Here is a 19,510-nt window from a genome sequence, read left to right on the forward strand (position 1 = left end):
TGGTGAGCCCTCCAGCGCTGGAAGCCTTCAAGAGAAAATTGGGCCACCCTCTGTCAGATCTGTATTGATCTGACTTCCTGCATTGAGCAGGGGGTTGGACTTGATGGCCTTATAGCCCCCTTTTAACTCACTTATTCTATGGTTGCCCACATACTGTTCAAGATATGAGGGCTGCAAGTATGACTTGTTCACCTTCTCTCTTTAAGGAGATCAAGGTTCTTTCTTAAGCAGCGGGCACCTAGACCTGAACCCTGTTCTAGATCTCTTCTGCAGTGCTCTGGAATAGTTCCAGCATGGACAGGGCCTTTCCCTGTGGCCATTAGAATGATCCCCAGCATGTGTGTGAGATGGGAAGGAATGGTACTGCTCAGGACGCTGAAGCCAAATTGCTTTTGGGGAAAGCTGCAGTGTTCTTTTTCTGGATTTATTGAACTAAATCGAAACCGTGCTCTAAATGGACTGTCACATGGTGCATTTTATATTGAAACAGGTCGCATGGTGAGATGTTTGAGATGCCCCATTGCCTATCACGCGGGAGATGGCTGTATTGCTGCGGGAAGTTTGTTTGTGTCATCCCACATTCTCATCTGTAGTAACCATTCCAAAAGGAGCAATCACTCTTCATCAGCTGTAAATGTAGGCTTTTGTTTCGTTTGTGCAAGAGGTGAGCCCTGTTTCTTGTATTCCTGTGTTTATATTGTTGGTATTCAGTCCTTGGTTTTGTTTAAAATCCAAACTGTCCCCCCAACCACCCACCCACCCACCACAAATCACACCCCATTCACTTGGAGAATTAAGCTTCCTCCTTAACAATTTGAGATTATACCTCTACAGTGAGTCCCATTTTCTGGGTTTCCTCATTACCCTTTATCTATCACTGCCCATCCTTAAGACCCCAGATTATTAAGTGCCTGTTGGCAACATATGGGGTTTTCTCAGTCATTCTCAGCAAACCTTGAATTTGTCCAGTCCATGTAAATGAAAACCAGAAGGGTACAGTCAGTTAGATGGGTGGGTTTGTTTATCATCAATCTTTTTTCTTGTCATAGTCTCAACTAATAGTTTATGTTTGAAATAATGTACAACTATTTTGAGAAATTGCCTCTTACATTAGACATACATGAAGAGAGATTTCAGTTTGTCAGTTTTTATCAGTATTGTATCCTCTGCCTCACCTTCAAATTTTGCTAGTTTAAATAAGAAGACTATGTTCATGGCAGTTAATTCATCTTAGTCAGCATAAATTTAGGAATATTAGCCATAGACAGCAGATGTGTGGATGCAGATTTTGTGTAGTGCAATCTAGCTTACCGGCAGGGTCGAGTCAGATATCCCATAAGCATTTATGGAAGTCAGGGCTAAGGAGTGGAAACAGCTGGGCGTTGGGGTCCCTGGTTTGTATTTGGTGGACACAGGCAGTGGTTCTGCTACCAGTGTAAAGTGTTGATGTTAAAGCTATTTCATGGTAGCTGTTTTTGCCCTGCTGAAAGGGAAGAATAAATGCAATGTAGTGCCAGATGGATTTATATACCGCAGGATTTTTTTTTTATCCTTCTTTCTGGCTCCTGAAAGCTTCATCAGTAAAAGCTGGCCCAGTAATATTACTTTTGAGTATCATTGAGTGTAAAGGCAGATGGGTAGGTTTTAGATCAGTGGCTAGCAAATGGGGTTCACAGATATTGGTGTACTTCAGCTTCCAAAAGCTTTAACCAGCCTGGCTAGTAGTTAGAGATTCTGGGATTTCTCAGCCAACATAACAGTTGAGGACCTAGGTTTGGTGACTTGTGTTCTAGATTAAAGAGAAAGAGAAAAGAGATTTAATCCCCCCCCCTTTTTTTTCCATCTTGGGGTATATTATATACATGAGAGGACGTGTAGCTGTCACACGTCATTGAGGTAAACTAAGGGCATGTTCTTGTTGCTTTAAGGTTTTTGTTTTTTTTTTTGAAAGAATGGCCTCTAAAGGCTCAGAAGAAAAACAGCATGTATTACGAGTGCTGCGTTCAAGCAGGGGCACTTGGAACAGTGTGAAAGCCAATATATTTCCAGCACGGTTCAGCAGTGAAGGAAATCTTGGCATAGGGAGGGCTCAATTCCTTTCAAGTGCTTTCAGACCGTCTCAAACTGAAAGATGTGAAATGTTCCTTTTTGAACTACATTTACCATAGCACCTCAGCCGACATGCTAGAAGTTGGAGATCAAAAAAATCAATGTTTGCCATGTCTTTTAAAGCCTCTGTGAAATAGACATCTGGGTATAGAGTGCTTCAGTGTACTTTAGCACTAAGAGCCTAAGTCACTTCTTGCTGCTTTTCCCTCCCACTTAACGTTTTGACTTCATTATCATATTAGAAGTTCAACCTGCTCTCCCCCCACCCACCCCCCAGTTTTTAAGTTTGAATTTTTATCATTTAAAGATAGCTAATGTACACAACCAAGAGCTCTTAAATGGTTAGGTTAGAATTTTAGAACAGCCGAGCTGGAAGGGACCCTCTGGATCATCAAGTACAACCCCTGTTAAGGATGCCCAGGTGGGGAATCGAACTCCCAAAATCTGGCTCTGCAGTCAGAGCTCTAACCCACCGAGCCATCCAGCAGTTAAACGCCTCTTTGTTTTGAACTGTGTGTGAGCTGCCTTGAGTCTCTTCCCTGGTTGATGATAGTATTTCAAAATCTAACATATTTCTGTTTCAGTTCTTTTAATCTTCAGAGGATTTATTTTTTAATTGTGTCCCCCCACACACACACTGGAAAAAAAGGGAGGATGGCTTCATAGAGAAAGTGGCTCAATTTGGTTGTGGTTATACAGTTGCGGGTTAATTACATTAGAATCAAAACTATTTCTTGTAGTTGGGGTGACTTTGTGCTAGGAGAAAAAGGTTATGCACCTAGAAGCATCTGCATCCAGTTTTGTTTTTATTTTTTCCAATTCTCCCCCACTTCTACTCCCTCTTTGAGCTGTGCCATACTATCCTAGAGGACCCCTCCCCAACAGTCAGCAGCACATTTGTGGAGTGTGCAGGAGAATTAATTGAAAGTAAGGTGCCCTGATTTATATAGGCATGAAGAAATATTTTGCACTAGTGCAAAAATGTAATTGGCTGCAGACCAATTAAGCTTAACAGTGCGGTCTTGGATTAGGTGAATTTTCACAAAGTCTGCCTTCTAAGAGAAGCAGAATGTGTGTGTAGCTGTACAGTTAAAATCTTAAAACCTTTAATTTTTTTAATGTCAGAAAGAGTGGCCTTCAGTTATAAACACTGTTGCGTGACAGCCCTCCAAATGCAGGCTCACAATTTTAGGTAGCAGTTTGATTCATAGCTTGGCACACTTCACTTTAATGCAGGAAGAAGCCACAGAGCTGTGTCACAGCTCAAGGTAAGCAGCTTCAAAACATTTTTACAACAGTGTGGAGTGGCTAGCCTGCAAAAACTTTTCTTCCAGAGACAATGACATGGGAGTTTTCACTAAAAATGTACAGTTGTCAGGTTGGGTAAAATTGACTCTGTGGCATTATTATATGTGCAGGAAGAACAGAGCTTATAGAATTCTCCCTGTTTGAAATCTGCTTGTGTAGATGGAGATCTGTGATAACTTATGTTGAGTTGTCGGGTAGAGTTACAGAAAAACCAGCTGGAGGAGTTTTGCTCTGTCGGTGGTAGATCCCTCATATAGACAGATGTCTGTATCTTTTAGGAGTCATACCATGACAAATGTTCTTAATTCCTTTAATGCTTGAATCTGCATTGGACCCTTGTGCCTAGTTGCTTGTCTAACTCAGATAACAACTCTTCCTTGGCAACTGTCTTTGTCAAGAACTTTATGTAAGTTATCTTTGAAAATGACAGTGGTTGCTTATGCTGGTACATTTTTCTCTCACTCATTCACTCGGTGTTGTTGAACCATGATCTTCAGAAACCACAGTGATGATGCCCATTGGTTTTCAGAGACTTGTGCCTACTGTTAGATGTAAGGGCAGTCATATTGTAACAATAAATGGAAGACTTGAAAGGAAAATAAAAGAAGAGGGAATGTGATTTTTCCCTAGGAATTCTTTACTAGAAAAAAATTGACATATTTTACTACAGCTAGTTACTACAGTTTGTGGTACAAACGGAATATACTTTCTTTTCGGTTGAAGTCTTCTTTTTACAATTTAAACCATTTCTTTTTAACGAACCCGCTATTAAAATTAAAATACACTGTTTTCATATATTAATGTTGATAGCTCTGTGACTAGCCCATCTTCAAAGGCTTAAATACCCCAGGCAGCAAAGCCAAACTTTGCCATCCTTCTCCCCAGGCAAAATTAAATGTTACCAGATTCACAGAAAAATTCCTAGCCCTTTTTTACTTTAACCATAAGTCCCCAAGTCCAGTAGAAATAAGGTTGTACATTGGTCCTGAAAAGTTTCTGTAATTCGACTCTAGTAAGTCCGCAATGGAAAGTTGTTCCTTAAGAAGGTGTAGGATGATGCCTCTTCTTGTGGATCCAGTAGTTTGGATTTCACAATCCATTTCCCTTACTAACTTCTGTTTTGTATATGAAACTAGGTTTCAATGCATACTGCCTAAATTATATCCATTACATCCACAAAAGCCTTTGCGTAGGGCTTTCATGAATTGCAATCCCCTTCATCATATGAAGGAAGCCCAAAGGCCCATCAGGCACAGCGTTCTGAGAACAGAGCAGCCAACCAGATGGGAAGCCCACAAGCCAGATGTGGGCACAGTGGCAGCCTTCTGTTCATGTCCTTCAGCCTGAAGGAATATGTAGCCATTGTGGCTCATGGCCATGCTTGTTTCAGCTGACTTGAAGGTGTCCTCAAGGCCATTCACTGGGAAAGAGTTGAGTAGATATATCATAGAAAGCCATCTAGCCATGTGTGAGAGTATCAGATGCAACTCTGTTTTAAATATGATGAACAGAGAGGACTGCTTGACTCTCATTGTGAAGTTCATGTTCTGCAAAGCATAATAATATGATCTCTTATTACGTCTCACTGATTTGAAGTCAGATGTTCTTATTGTTAGCTCCGTGCTTTCAAAAACACTTGGAATGGCTTCTAACTTTGAGACCCATATCTTAAAAGATTGGTCCAGCAAGCATGCTTTGCAAAAGCCCATTATGGAGTGATTAAAATAAAACTGTCTTTCAGATTTCCCCATCCTTTCACTCTCTTACATGCTTATGCGTGTGCATACACACACTTATTTACATAATTATTGCTTACATACATAAATACACTCAAGTGAACTTAATGATCACAGTGATGACTTTTCTGTATTGCCCCCATGCCACAGTTAAATATTGTATTTTTGTGAGGAAGGAGCAAAAAATAAGACTGCATCGTTTTTCAACATTTAGAATGGATTTTCTGTTCTTTCTCTGGGTAATTCATCTGCCAGGTCTAATTCCTTAAAGTCTTAATACTGGGTCCCAGTATGTAATTCAGGTTCTTACAATTAACATTTGTATACACTGTATAATATATAAACTGTGTAATATTCTGTATATACAGAATACAAGTATTTGTTACATAAACGAATTTTATGTAAACTTTCATTATTGAGATGAAACTATAAGCCCAAGAAAATCCTGTTGATCTCAGGAAGGGTATAAAGCCTGGATGGCCCTAATAAAACGGCATCATCTTGCTTGTATATGAATTGTAATAATCTTTAAAAATTACCAAATTACACGTATACAGAGAAGCGCTAGATTCCTCTTTGCCCAAGTGGTGAAAATATCAAATCACTTAGATTGTACCCCATTGCATAAGAAGACTCAATAAGAGTCTCTCTTTTTTTGTATTGAGATTCAATAAGAGATTTCTTTTGTGTTGTAAGCCGCCTAGAGTGGTCAAAATGACCAGATAGGCGGGGTATAAATGGAATGAGTGAGTGAGTGAGTGAGTGAGTGAGTGAGTGAGTGAGTGAGTAAAATAAGTAAGTAAGAAAGAAAGAAAGAAAGATAGATAGAAAGAAAGAAAGATAGATAGATAGATAGATAGATAGATAGATAGATAGATAGATAGATAGATAGATAGATAGATAGATAGATAGATAGATAGATAGATAGATAGATAGATAGATAGATAGATAGATAGATAGATAGATAGATAGATAGATAGATAGATAGATAGATAGATAGATAGATAGATCGATCGATCGATCGATCGATCGATCCCGGCTAGTGAATTTTAAATTTGGAGAGTTTCAGGGAGGGAGTAGAAGCAAGAAGCCCTGATTGAAGGATAGAAGGGCCAAGCAGTTAGTTCACAGTAAACTTTATACAGGCTGCCCTTTTCCTATTCAATATTTAGAATATTCACAGCCCTTATACAGAAAGTAATGAAAACCTTCCTTTTATAAAACTAAACCATCACTCTCTCTGGCATCCTTATTCTACATAGTAGCCAGAATTCTGTTTGCTTTCATGCCAACTTTAGAGTGCTGGCATTAACCTATAAAGCCCTTAATGGTTTGGGACTCCATTACTTTGACGGAGCATCTCTCTCCAAGATGGGCCACCCGGTCCAGCCAAATGTCTTGTTTGTGGCTGGTCACCCCTGGAGAGGCCCGTAAAACTACCACTAGGAACTGGGTCTTCTCTGTGGTGGCTGCAAAGCTATGGAAAGTGTTACCTGTGGATATACACCAAGCTCCCTCCCTTCTGGCCTTCAGGAAACAGGTATAAACCATATTGTTGGAAGAGACCTTCAGAAATAGTGTACCCCTTTGATCTGTTCATGGATCCATGAATTGGATATTGATCTTGATTAGCCATTGCCTCTAGATTTATTCTATATTTTGGGTTACTGTTTTGATCTGGTTCTCATTATTTATGGCTTTGTGGGCTGGGTAATTGCATTTTTAATTGCTGTTAGACATCCAGAGTAGTGCTTGGGCACTAGATAGGCGGGATAAGTAAGTAGGTAAATAAGTAAATAAATGTCACTTTAATGCTTTACAGCCCTTTTGTACTTGAGGGCCCTTTCTCTCAATTCCTGGAGATGAGTAAAAATTGAATACAAGAAACCTGTCTTCCCATGTTATCTTATTTCACAGAATAGTCAACCTGGCAAGAAAATATAATTTCCCACCCTATTTCTGCTGGTTGTATTTTTCATGATATCACCCTGATAAACCAGCCAGCCATCATCATTCTATCTAGAGGTGAATGGGAGTGGACCTGTTCGAATAAAAATGGCACCGTCTTAGTCGAATATTGTTGATTGTCCTTTTGAGTGAGATTTCAACAGAGTCCAGCAATCTTACCAGGTTGAGATTTCTCTCGAGGATATTAACATATTAGGGTACTGTTGCTTCAAGACTGTGTTGCTAAGACATAGATGGCTGGTTTTACAACCAGCTAGCTGCTAGAAAAGAAAGTTTGTAGGGAAAGAATCACAGGTCCTTTTGTCAAGGCTGCAGATTTAGAGTGCAGGTGAAACCAAGCTTTCAAGCTACTCTTGTATCTACTCTCCTACACTTAGGCATGGATGTCATCTTGTTCCACATAACACCTCTCAGTAGACATAGAAACCTTTTTTCCTCTCACTTTTTCTTTTTCTTCATCGCATCAGCTTTTCTTTTTATACTTAAAAATATAAGTAAAAATATGCATACTAGGTGTTTTAGTTTGGTTTTATTTTATTTTTCTCCTTATGGAATCATGGGTAGTTTCATTGCAACTCATTTCTTTCTGTTTGTTTCGTATAGGGCTGATAGTGCAGGATCATTCAGACCCCTTGTTCAGTTCTTATGCCAATAAATCCCACTACCTACTGAATGAATCAAATCGTGCTGAGTTGATGAAATTACCTATGATTCCTCCTTCTTCGTCAGCTTCCAAAAAGAAATGTGAGAAAGGTAACCAAAATAGCTTCTTTCTCTTTTTTAATTTTCTTTACACTTTTTCTGCTTTCCTTTCTTTTTGTTTGCTTTTTTAAAAAAAATCAAGTTCTTTATGCTCACTTAGCATCTTCTTTTTGCGCTTGGTAAATTTCACTCATTTCTTATTGTGAGTGTGTATTTATGTTGGCAATTTTTTATATAAAAGGGCTTAAAATAATTACTAAATTCCATTTGAGTGTTGTGTTGTACTCTAATAGTCAATTCAATAGGCTTTCCTAAATTACATGGTAGAATTAACCAGTCTGCTGTATCGTTGTGTTGCCTGCGTTGCATGCACAGTATATGATATCTATAAATAATAATTCTGTTCTGTCAAGTCCATTCTGACATATAGTAAGCCTTTCCAGGGTTTTCTAGGTATAGAATATACAGACGTTGTGTACCATTCCCTTCTTCTGGGGACACCCCGGGACTGTGTATCTTGCCCAAGGCAACACAGGCTGGCTCTTTCTCCTGGGAGGCCCAGTGGAGGAATTGAACACCCAACATCTAGCTCTGCAGACAGATATTTAATTCACTAAGCTATTCAGCCAGCCCATAATATCTGTTAGCCACACTGAAAGTGTTGAATATCCCTTCCGGACTGGTTCATATAGTCAGTTCTCCTGCTTTGTGGCCAGAGTTGGATTCTCTGGATCTGCCCCAGTATGTTAACCATGCACGTGCCATGATTTATATGATTGCAAGGACCTTTTTTTAAAAAAAAACTGGGAATGCCAAACGGTGGCCTTCCAGTCAGTCTAATGGCTGTCCAGAAGCTTTCACCTTTCTTAGCTGCCTTTCTCCATAGAAAGAAGGCCAGCGTTCTTTTGCTTATTCAGTCTCCATTGGATTGAATAAAGCCTTTCAGAACTTCAGTGCTATGTTGATAGTTCCACAGTCAGACAGATGGTTTAGGACTGGTGAACTGGTGAATCTCCAGCAGTCTTTTCCCAACCGTTTACAACCCCACATGTGTTTTCATGAATGGGCATGTTCCACATGGCTGATTGTATTTCTCCATGCCTTTGAACTGCCCCTCACCACTCCATTGAACCATGCTCTTTACAAGGGTACCCCAAGGAACTGCATCTAAGGGGAGCAAATTTAGTCATCCAGGTACCGAGGAACAGCTGTAGCTCAGAAGGAAAGTTTTCAAAATATCTGGTCACCCAGCTCCATTAGATTAAAACCCAGGAGCTGCCGCTTCTGGGGGCACGTCTGTTTGTGTGGCGTTAACTGTTGCTTGTTATAAATGTAAATCTCTGCAAATTCAGAAAAACCCTCTTGCCTTGTTCTTAAAACCCGCCAGAGACAATAACTGTGCCAGCTGGAAAACCCACAGTAACAGTCTTTGGGTTTAACTGATAGCAAGAAAATAACACCCACTTTGGAACTGTTCAGATAGATTTCTAGTGTCTCTCTGCATAGCACCTGTGAGCAATGGGACCCAACCCATCCTACTCTCTGATTGTGTTTGTCTTCACTGCCATCTGATGCATGTAGATCTTGTATATACATGGCATATATAGTGAGACTTAACGGACCTGGTCCCCCAACTGTGTGTGGGCTGCACACATCTGGAACCTTGTCCAAACTGGGCTTTGTTGTCTGTGGAATTTAGAAACTAAATATATACAGTGATGCATCGCAAGACGAAAATAATTCGTTCCGCGAGTCATGTCGTATTGTGAAATTTTCATCCTGCGAATTTTCCCATAGGAAACGCATTTCAATGCATTTCCCATAGGAATGCCCTGGGGAAAAAATTTATCTTGCGAAGCACAGCCATAGAAACATTTGTCTTGCGAGTCACAAAAAAAATCGCAAAACACTTTCGTCTTGTGAGGTTTTCGTTGCACGAGGCATTCGTCTTGCGAGGCATCACTGTAATCTCTTCTGAGGTCTCAAAGTATGTGCAGAAGATACCCCTACTGATCTACCTAAAGCAGATTATTTACTCTCTTGATGTATTTAGACGAGTCTCTACTACTAGGAGATTTGAAATAACCAGAATTATTTTGAGCCCTCTTTTCTGCTTAGCTTTGGCAGATCTTACTAATGCATTACAAGAGCCAAGTTGCTTTGCTTAGCACTGAAAATTTTCTGTGGTTCTGTTTCTTTTTGCTTTGGTTTTCACATCTTTTGGCATTTTACTGTGTTTGGGCATCGCTGCAATGACTCTGGCTGTATTTCCTCTGAAGTGACGCTTGTTCTTTAAGAATTCATGGTGGGATTTAAAAAATGGTAAGGGAATCTAAACCTAGAGGCATTATAACATTCCACAGCAGAGGAAATATAGTCATGGTTTTGTTGTTATTTAAGCCAATCTTTTCAAGCCCCATTACAATCAGTGTAGTTACAGTTTTGGAAGTCTATAGGTGGACAAGATTTTCTGACAGCCTTTTTTAAAAAAAAATCAAATTTCTAGGATATGTATTTTAAAAAAACCTTGATCTTGTTTAAATTTTGAGGGATTTTTGATGGTGTTAAATGGCCTACAATTTTACATCCAGCACAGCTAAGGCACTTGCTGTCCGCACTAGACATACCGTATTTTTCGCACCATAAGACGCACTTTTTGCCCACAAAACAGGGGGGGTGGAAAGTCTGTGCGTCTTATGGAGCGAAGAAAACATATTATATTTTCCTGTTTTCTTCTCCTAAAAAATTGGTGCGTCTTATGGAAAGGTGCGTCTTATGGAGCGAAAAATATGGTATCTGAGAGAAAATCAACCAAGAACTCCCCTGCCCAAATATTCTCATGCTTATCAGCTGTGAGATCCCTTTCTTAGGTGCCCGATGCAGATGTAATGCTCCTCATCTCTTAAGTCTGATAGCACATTTTGGCTTGAAGCTTACCATTTTACTGCCAGTGGTGGAGACGTAACACTACAGTGTGATTTGCTCTACATGGAAGGGAAAGGATTGAAATGCTTTCTGTGGGTAGGGGAACAGCTCAATTTACCGTAGTCTGCTCTGTGTTTAAGAGATTGGGAAGGTTGCATCTGCTGAGTCCACCTAGTGCAAGAAACCTTGGGAAGAATTAGCGGAATTTTGGAACCTCCTTTTCTATTGTATTATTCTAGAAACAGAAAAATAATTGATCAACCTATAGGCTGCTTTTATGCACTAACTGATTGCTGAGGGATCCAGTCACGCCAATGCAGGTTTAAAACAGATTTCATGGCCTTCAGTCATTGGGCTGAAATATTAGCAGCTGTCAAGACTGTCTGAGAGAAGGAAGCTCCGACAGCACTTTTGTCTTTGAAAAAAAATAATTTTTTTTGCAAAGTTAATTCAATTTACCAAATTGCCTTTTGGATCCAAAAACTTAAAATCAGTTTGCAGAATGACTTGGCTTAGAAATTTTGTATTGAGTCTTGCACAAAGAAAACATACGTTTTAATCCAGCATTGTAACTTTGGCTGGATCCTTTTAAAAATGTGGTTATTTGGATTGTCTGAGATGATAAATACCAAGTATTTTGAGAGGGTTGTGGGGTTTTTTTTGTAAAGAAATGGGAGATGAAGAAGCGTACATTCTACCCGATGCCTTTAACGATAAAGTGAGCAATGTTGTTTATTTAAAGGTGGGAAACTGTTATGCTGTGAATCATGCCCTGCCTCCTTCCATCCGGAGTGTCTTAACATAGAGATGCCAAATGGCTCCTGGAACTGCAATGACTGTAAAGCTGGCAAGAAGCTGCGATACAAACAGATTGTTTGGGTCAAGCTTGGGAATTACAGGCAAGTCAAAGCCAATGAAAAATTAGTGTTGGCAATGGTACCTGTGTATGTTGTTGTTGTTGTTGTTGTTGTTGAGGATTTGTACCCTTAGTGCTCTTACAGAAATTGAAAAGCTCTTTCTGATCACCACAAGCTTCCATAGGAGGAAGGAGGTGATTTTTCAGAACTGCACTACTCCATTGGTGGACCATTATTTAGAATGCAAGCCATACTTTACAGAAAATAATAAACAAAATCTTTTGCAGATTTATTTTTAAATAATATTTCTCTTACTCCCTTCTTTAAAGATGCTCAGTGAAGCATAGAAAGGGAATCTCTCCCATTTTATCTTAAAAATAACCCCAGAAGATAGGTAATGCACATAGAAAATGGGGAAGATTAGGCATTCCTCCATGAGATGGCTCCATGGTTAGCTAAGAATATGAACTCACTTTCCCTTTCATCCTAACTTCACATTTTTGTAGGGTATGTGAAGGCTTTTCTAGCTGACCAAAAGTTGGATAGATTCATATGGGGAAAAGATGGCCCTTTAGATACCTTGGTCTCAAACCATTCACGATTTGGAATTACCTTGGAAATTGACCTTAAGCTAATGAAGTTGACAGAAAGGAGACAGTGGCTGACATCCTGTTACTCTCTTATGCATATGGAAGGCAAAAAAAGGCACAGCATTCGGTAGATTCTATCTGGCAATTAACAAATCACTGCTGGGATTTTCAGAGGAGCACATACTGATTGGCTTCCTACACACTCAAGAATCCTAGCAGGGACTCATTAATTGCTAGCTAGGAACAACTGAATGTTACGCCTTTTGCATAGCCAAGCAACAGGATTACAGCCACTGTTTGCCTGTACAATTGGTTCCGTCTAGCAGCCACTACTGTATTCTGTGCCAAGACAGATTGTTGAACCGTCTTCAAGGACAACCCCCATTTAGTGCAAAGAGCAATAATTCATTTGTGATATAATCAATTGGCCAGACTTCTCCATAAATCAGTACACTTCATACACCAGCTTCTGCTTGGCAAAGATACTTTCAACCTGTCGCCTGCAATCTAGGAGGATCTCCCAAACTGAAAACTTGATTCCTCTTGATTCTTCTTCAGTTCTCCTGAAGAAGACTTTTGCCTGTTTCGTAACTTGTTATTCCATATCCAGGCCCTTATCGTTCTCAAAATCTCCATAGCTTTCTCAGACTGAGCCAGAAAGGAAAAAGAGGTACATGTTCTCTACAATTTGATGATGGCAAAATGTTCCAAACCATCATTTAATTCATGATCCATCACGAAGAAAAGAAAAAGTGGTGGGATCTTGCATTTTTTGTGTGTGTTTACGTAATAAAGTTCTCCATGTCTTTTAATTCCTATAGCGTCCATCCTGTTTTGATTCCAAGGCCATGGAAGTGCCACAGTTGGTGCAAATATAAATGGGCCAAATTCTTACTAAAACCTCGGGAAAGCTGCTCACCTCTGTTGATTTATTTGCAAGGCTTCTGTTTATTTTTGTGGGGATATTTTATTTCTTTTAGGTTGTGCCATTTGAGACCTGCACAAACCTATCAAAATTAAGGGAGCGTTTCAATACTAGAACCTGGTGGTTAGCTCTGAGTGATAAGATGTTTGTTGACGTACAGTTTGTTTAAAGCACATACTGAGGACATTGCCTGTACTGAAAGAGTCCTGCAGCAGGGAAATGTAGACGCATGGAGATGCTTTGATAGCTGAGAGCTTCCGTGCCTTTACTTCAGAGTTCTCTGTCTTACATTCTCCTCTCATTCCTTTCTCCCCATTCTCTCTAGGTGGTGGCCAGCTGAGATCTGCAACCCCAGGTCTGTTCCTCTCAACATACAGGGCCTCAAACATGATATCGGGGACTTCCCTGTGTTTTTCTTTGGTTCACATGACTACTATTGGGTTCATCAGGGCAGAGTATTCCCTTATGTTGAAGGAGACAAAAGCTTTGCTGAGGGGCAAACTAATATTAACAAGACCTTCAAGAAAGGTAAAATTGAGCACAATTTCTAGTGGTTTCATGACGAAAAGCTTCATGTTTTTGTGTCTCCATCACCAGTTGATTGCATAGAAATAGCACTTTGGGTCTTGTGTGAAATTCCATTTCCACTGAAAACCAGTAAAAACATTTCCATTTTCCATGCTTAACTATTGGCAGCACCTGTTTTGAAAGAGTTTCCTAAGTAGCAAGCCAGCAGAACATTTATTAAACGAGAAAATGTTATATTATAGTACAGCAGCATTTAACCTTTTAGGTTTTAAAACTATTTGATTCTTAAAAGTTTGCTTCTGTGTATCTGCCAGCATATTAACCTTTTGAAACGATTTTAAGTACAAAAGTCCCGTGGAAAATATGTGGGTGGTTGGCAGCATCTCATTTTATCTCTCGTACCTCTTTGATGTATGATTCATATAGAAAAGCAACAATCAGAAGTAGTTTTACCCTTTAAAACTAGTTTTCACTTGTTACAGTCTTAGATCAAATTAATAAAGTAATACTTTTTAAAAATTCAGTAGGTAAAGCAGCTATCATTGGTTTTATTTCAGTAACATTCCAAAGAACTGTGTATTTGTTAAAAATCATTTTGTTTCAAAGTACCAGTGTTAGCTGATTCTCAGGTTTCCTGCTTCATCAGCTGCCAACATTAACTCCTTTCTCCCTTTTGGGCTTCCTCCCGCCTACCCATAGCACTTGAAGAAGCTGCAAAAAGGTTCCAGGAACTGAAAGCACAAAGAGAAAGCAAAGAAGCACTTGAGATTGAGAGAAATTCAAGAAAGCCGCCTCCCTACAAACACATAAAAGTGAGTTCATTCCCTTTGTTCTTTCATATGGCATGAACTAAGTACGTACGTAGATGTTTTTCTATAATGGAAACATGCCATTTCTCCATTACCATGTGAGCAAGCCCAGTAGTAATGATGAATTAGAATAACCTGACAGGGAAGCTAGATTATTTCCTTGATGTGTCAATAAAGGTCTGTCTGAAAGTCTGTTCACACCACTTTAAAAATAAAGAAGGTCATGTGAGCTGGGTAATCTGCCTCCACTTTCCAGATTCATACTTGCACAGGCCATAGCGCTTTCCTACGTAAAACTGCTTAGGTTCCATTTATCACTTGAGGAAGCAAGCAATGTCCGGCTATATGTGGATCTGTGCTGTGCATGTATGCCCATGCAATTAGAAATCCTGATTTTATCTGAGTGGTTTGTTTGTTTGTTTTCTCCTCTCTGATCCACAGGCCAACAAAGTAGTAGGGAAGGTTCAGATTCAAGTGGCAGACTTGTCCGAAATCCCACGGTGTAACTGTAAGCCAACGGACGAAAACCCTTGCGGTCTGGAGTCAGAGTGTCTAAATCGCATGTTGCAGTACGAGTGCCATCCTCAAGTATGTCCTGCAGGAGAACGGTGTCAGAATCAGTGCTTCACGAAAAGACTCTATCCGGAAGCAGAAATCATTAAAACAGACCGCCGTGGCTGGGGCCTCAGGACAAAACGGAACATTAAAAAGGTACTGTTTCGAATGTATGCTGGCGAACTCTTGGTGTTAGCTTGCATGGACAAAATAAGCCTTGAGATGCAGGTGAACATTTAGTTCCTGCGAGCACAGCCTGTTTCTATGTCCTGTGCACTTCCTGTTCTGCAATGCAGGCAATGTGTCCAAAGTTCTGTAATGTGTAGTTTTATAATGTATAATTAATATAGGATAAATATCGGCCAGAAGTTGTTGCTGATCTATGCTTGCATTAGGGAAATCACAGGAGTCTCAGTGGCAGATCACTGCTCCTTAATGCCGCCAGGAAAAAATGGCCGCCCACTGTGTTTTCACGCCCATTCCTCGCATACCGGGCAGCGAAAATGGCGGCCGTATGGAGGATTTTCACATAACGGTGAGTTTTTTGCCCATAGGAACGCATTAAACGGGTTTTAATGCATTCCTTTGGGCTTTTTCTTTTTGCATAGCGACGAATCCGGATAGCACCAATTTTTACGGAATGGATTATCGTCGCTGTGCAGGGCACCACTGTATTTTATGTTTACACTGAAAATCAATGCTGAAATATCAATGATGTGAGATGAAACAGTGTCAAGTAATGTATGCCAAGTTCATAAGAATCTAGATCAGTGATTCCCAACCTTGGTAACCCAGGTGTTCTTGGACTGCAGATCCTAGAAGCCTCAGCCAACACAGCTGTTAATGAAGACTTCTGGGAGTTTTAGTCTAAGAACATCTGAGGACCCAAGATTGGGAGTCACTGATCTAGATGACTAGAAGACATTTTGAAAATCTGTTTTGGCTATAAGAGATGGCTGCTGGTTCTAAAATTTTAACAGTAAGCAAAATAGGCCTAGAAAGTTTTCACATAGTTCAGCAGCTTTCTCCTGACATGTGTAATGTAGAAAAATGACAGTAAGAAGTACCAGTAGAGAGACACAATCCAGTGGGAAGTTAAGAAGAAAGCATTGTTTTCTTTTGGGTTATGTCCAGATTCACTTAGCATTGGGGAACCAAAAGGCCATAAATATTATGTTGGAAACAATTATTTTATTGCAAATAAATAAACAGACAAACAACCAGCCAACTAACCAACCAACCACTGTGCTGGTGCATGCTTTTTTGCCACTCCAGAGATTTCTGTGGTGCCGCTTTGTGCAATGGGACTTCATAGATAGCAGAGTTGCTTTCTGATTCATGCAGAGACACTGTTAACTTGCACAACCGTTTCTGTTTGTTTGTGCACATTGGATCAGAAAGGATACTGCTATCTTCTCAGGTGACCTGCTGCCATTCGCTTACCAAAGCTCCATAGCTCAGCTCACTGCAGAGATCAGAATTTGACTCCCAGATTCACACCAGACTTCCTTTCTGCCGCACTACAGTGGCAGTCTTAAGACAAGGACTTGACCTTTGATGCTTCTGGCCTTATAGTAACGTCATCACATATAATTGTACTTCCCTTTTGATTTCTTTCAGGGTGAATTTGTAAACGAATACGTTGGTGAATTAATAGATGAGGAAGAATGCAGGTTGCGAATCAAGCGTGCTCATGAGAACAGCGTGACTAATTTTTATATGTTAACTGTTACAAAGGTAAAAGAAGCACTCTCCTATGCATGCACATATGTGTGCATGAAAGATCTGTCCATTCGTATTTCTCGGCAATTTCTCATTCCAGTTTCTCCCTAGCTTTGAGAATTTTTCCAGTCTTAGATTTGTTTGTTTTTTTCAAAAACATGAACTTCTGTACACATTTTAATGTGCATTTCTCCTAATATATAAATGTCTGCACATATGTTTGTCAGATTATGTTCGTTACTGCAGATACTGCTTCTGTGTTACAAGGCATACTGTTTGCCCATCTATGCATATTGCAAAACATTTAAAAAAAAATTGGGGAATTCCTCTGCAAAATTCTTGTGTTGGTATGTTCAGTGGTTCAAGCATGCAAAGTTAGGTGATGTCACATTAAAATGCAAAATGAATTGCTTTCTCCCTCATCCCCTTTGTGTGTGTGTGTGTGAGAGAGAGAGAGAGAGAGAGAGTCACAGCTTGAAGAAACAAAGGGATTCCTTTTGTGCACTGTTGTCCCAAATCAACTTGAACGAGTAACGTCCATGCATTTACTCCTTGGTTGCTGCTAGCTGGAGATGGGATGGGTGTTCTAAAACAGGATTTTCTTCTATATCTTGGTGTTCCATCCAACTGATAGGGAACAGCCTCTCCGCACCTTTCTTTTAGGTGCCTTTCTTTCCTAATATATGGCATGATGGTTCATATGTGTCAGACCTTTCCAGTGCAATAAGTACGTTATCTCTGGAATCCATATGGCTACTTGCTAAGACAAGGCAGTATCCCCTAAATGCAGCAGGGGTGGTGGGAATTAAAGCTGAGACTCTTAAGGATTTTGTGGCTGAGTTTGGGACTAACAGTGACTGGAAGCTGCTGGTGGCCAGGTTGTTTTCCTTCTGTCATAGTATTGGCTGGTCTTCAGTTTGGTACTGGGTTGCAGAGATATGAATTGCAGCATTGCTATAAGAGGGTCCCTAACATACGTTCGGGGAGACTGGTCTGCAAATGTTGAAAATGGATGCTCTTCTCTCCACTGTCCAGTCTTAGCAGGTATCCTTTCCATAACTTGCCCCCTGATCTTTTTTGTTGAGAGTACCCTTGTAAAGCCTGTGCTCAGCTGTAGGTCTTCCTTTAGGATACAATCCCACTGTTGATGATTGCTGCTGATGGCGGTCATTCAGGGAAGATGTACCACATTGTGTCTTTCCCTGCCACTGCTCTACAGTATTTTGGCTGCCATGGATGGGAAAGTGGGGAAAAGGTATAGCTTGATAACCTCATGTTCTGTTGCAAGATAAAATAGGAAGATATGACAAAAGGTTGTTTGTGATCCTGATCCGTTCTGGTTCTGACCTGAAGTGAGATGAAGAATTGTTTGAGGAACTTTGAGGCGTGTGCTTTTAGCCCATATGCCAGTGGTTCCCTAACCTTGGGGTAACCCAGTTGTTCTTGGACTTCAGCTCCCAGAAATCCTAGCCAGCATGGTTAGTAGTGAAGGCTTCTGGGAGTTTTAGTCGAAAAACATCTGGAGGCTCAAGGCTGGGAAGCCATTTCTCCCCTGAAAGAAAGAGAAGGCTTTGTTTTCTGTCAGTTTCCTGGGCAAGAGAGTCACCATTAGTTGATTTTTGCCTAAACTCTTGTTTCCAGGTTGTCTTGGCAGGTAACTAACCAAGTGAAATGGATTTGTTTAAACTTGAAAGAAAATGGAAACAAAATTGAAAGTATCATGGCACCTTTCAGACTAGCAAACTTGTTTCAGTCTAATCCACAACACTGAAATAAAGTTATTAGACTTGCAATAATGTTTCTGAGTGTGCTTTGATACTTTTTTGTTCATTTTGTCTTTGGCTGAAACAGACCTAAGATAGATACCTCTCTGAAAATATGGGTTCTTGATATCTGATGGAACTGTTGCAACACAAGACTCTATTTTCACACACAGACATTTAATATGTTATTGATTCTGTACGCTTTGATTTTATTGAAGGACCGTATAATAGATGCTGGCCCAAAGGGGAATTACTCTCGATTCATGAACCATAGCTGTAACCCCAACTGTGAAACTCAGAAGTGGACAGTGAACGGCGATGTCAGAGTTGGGCTCTTTGCTTTGTGTGATATTCCTGCAGGTAAAATCTCCCTTCTCTTTTTATACTTTGCATGTATTATTAGCATTCCTTGCTGTCCTACCCCTTTGAACTTTTTTTTTCATGTATTGTGTTGCCTGTAATGTTAAAATAAACTTCTGGATTCTTTCTCAATGGCATGAATAATTGCATTGCCCCTCTGTCTTTAAGGCTACAATGGTGCCCCGCATGACAATGATAATCCATTCTATAGAAATGGCTGTCTTGTGAAAACATCGTCTTGCGAAAACCGTTTCCCCATTGGAATGCATTGAAACCTGTTTAATGTGTTCCAATGGGGAAAAATCATTGTCGTTTTGCAAAGATCGCCCATAGGGAAGCCACTTTGTGAAGTGCTGATTAGCTGTTAGAATGGCTGTCCTGCGAAGCATCGGTCCGGAAAACACCTGTTTTGCGAAGCGCCGATCAGTGCCAAAATCGTCATCTTGCGAGAAACGGTTTCCGAGGCACAGACCTAAACATCGTTCAGCGAAAATCGCCCATTGGAAACACTGTTCTACGAATCGCTATAGCGATCACAAAACCTCATCGTCATATGGATTCATCGTTTTGCTAGGTCGTCTAGCGGGGTACCACTGTACATGTATATTTTGCTGGTAGAGCTTAATTGCAGAGCTTGTTCTTTTAAGTAAGCG

General features: G+C 40.2%; 1 protein-coding gene across 4 annotated transcripts in view; it reads left to right on the forward strand.

The window, feature by feature from the left end:
• NSD3 (nuclear receptor binding SET domain protein 3) overlaps positions 1 to 19,510 on the forward strand; it is a 73,289-nt gene that overhangs the window by 45,019 nt on the left and 8,760 nt on the right. For 2 of the 4 annotated variants that reach the window (XM_072978918.2, XM_078379658.1), the window contains exons 14-21: positions 491 to 664; positions 7,725 to 7,874; positions 11,491 to 11,647; positions 13,446 to 13,648; positions 14,348 to 14,460; positions 14,899 to 15,168; positions 16,633 to 16,749; positions 18,716 to 18,857. In XM_072978918.2, the coding sequence (XP_072835019.1) occupies positions 491 to 664; positions 7,725 to 7,874; positions 11,491 to 11,647; positions 13,446 to 13,648; positions 14,348 to 14,460; positions 14,899 to 15,168; positions 16,633 to 16,749; positions 18,716 to 18,857 (1,326 nt within the window). The remainder of the gene's footprint in view (positions 1 to 490; positions 665 to 7,724; positions 7,875 to 11,490; positions 11,648 to 13,445; positions 13,649 to 14,347; positions 14,461 to 14,898; positions 15,169 to 16,632; positions 16,750 to 18,715; positions 18,858 to 19,510) is intronic. The other 2 variants (XM_078379659.1, XM_072978919.2) reach the window with 2 other exon arrangements.

This window comes from Pogona vitticeps, chromosome 8 (genome assembly GCF_051106095.1).
Source record: "Pogona vitticeps strain Pit_001003342236 chromosome 8, PviZW2.1, whole genome shotgun sequence".
In the NCBI taxonomy this organism is placed as follows: domain Eukaryota; kingdom Metazoa; phylum Chordata; class Lepidosauria; order Squamata; family Agamidae; genus Pogona; species Pogona vitticeps.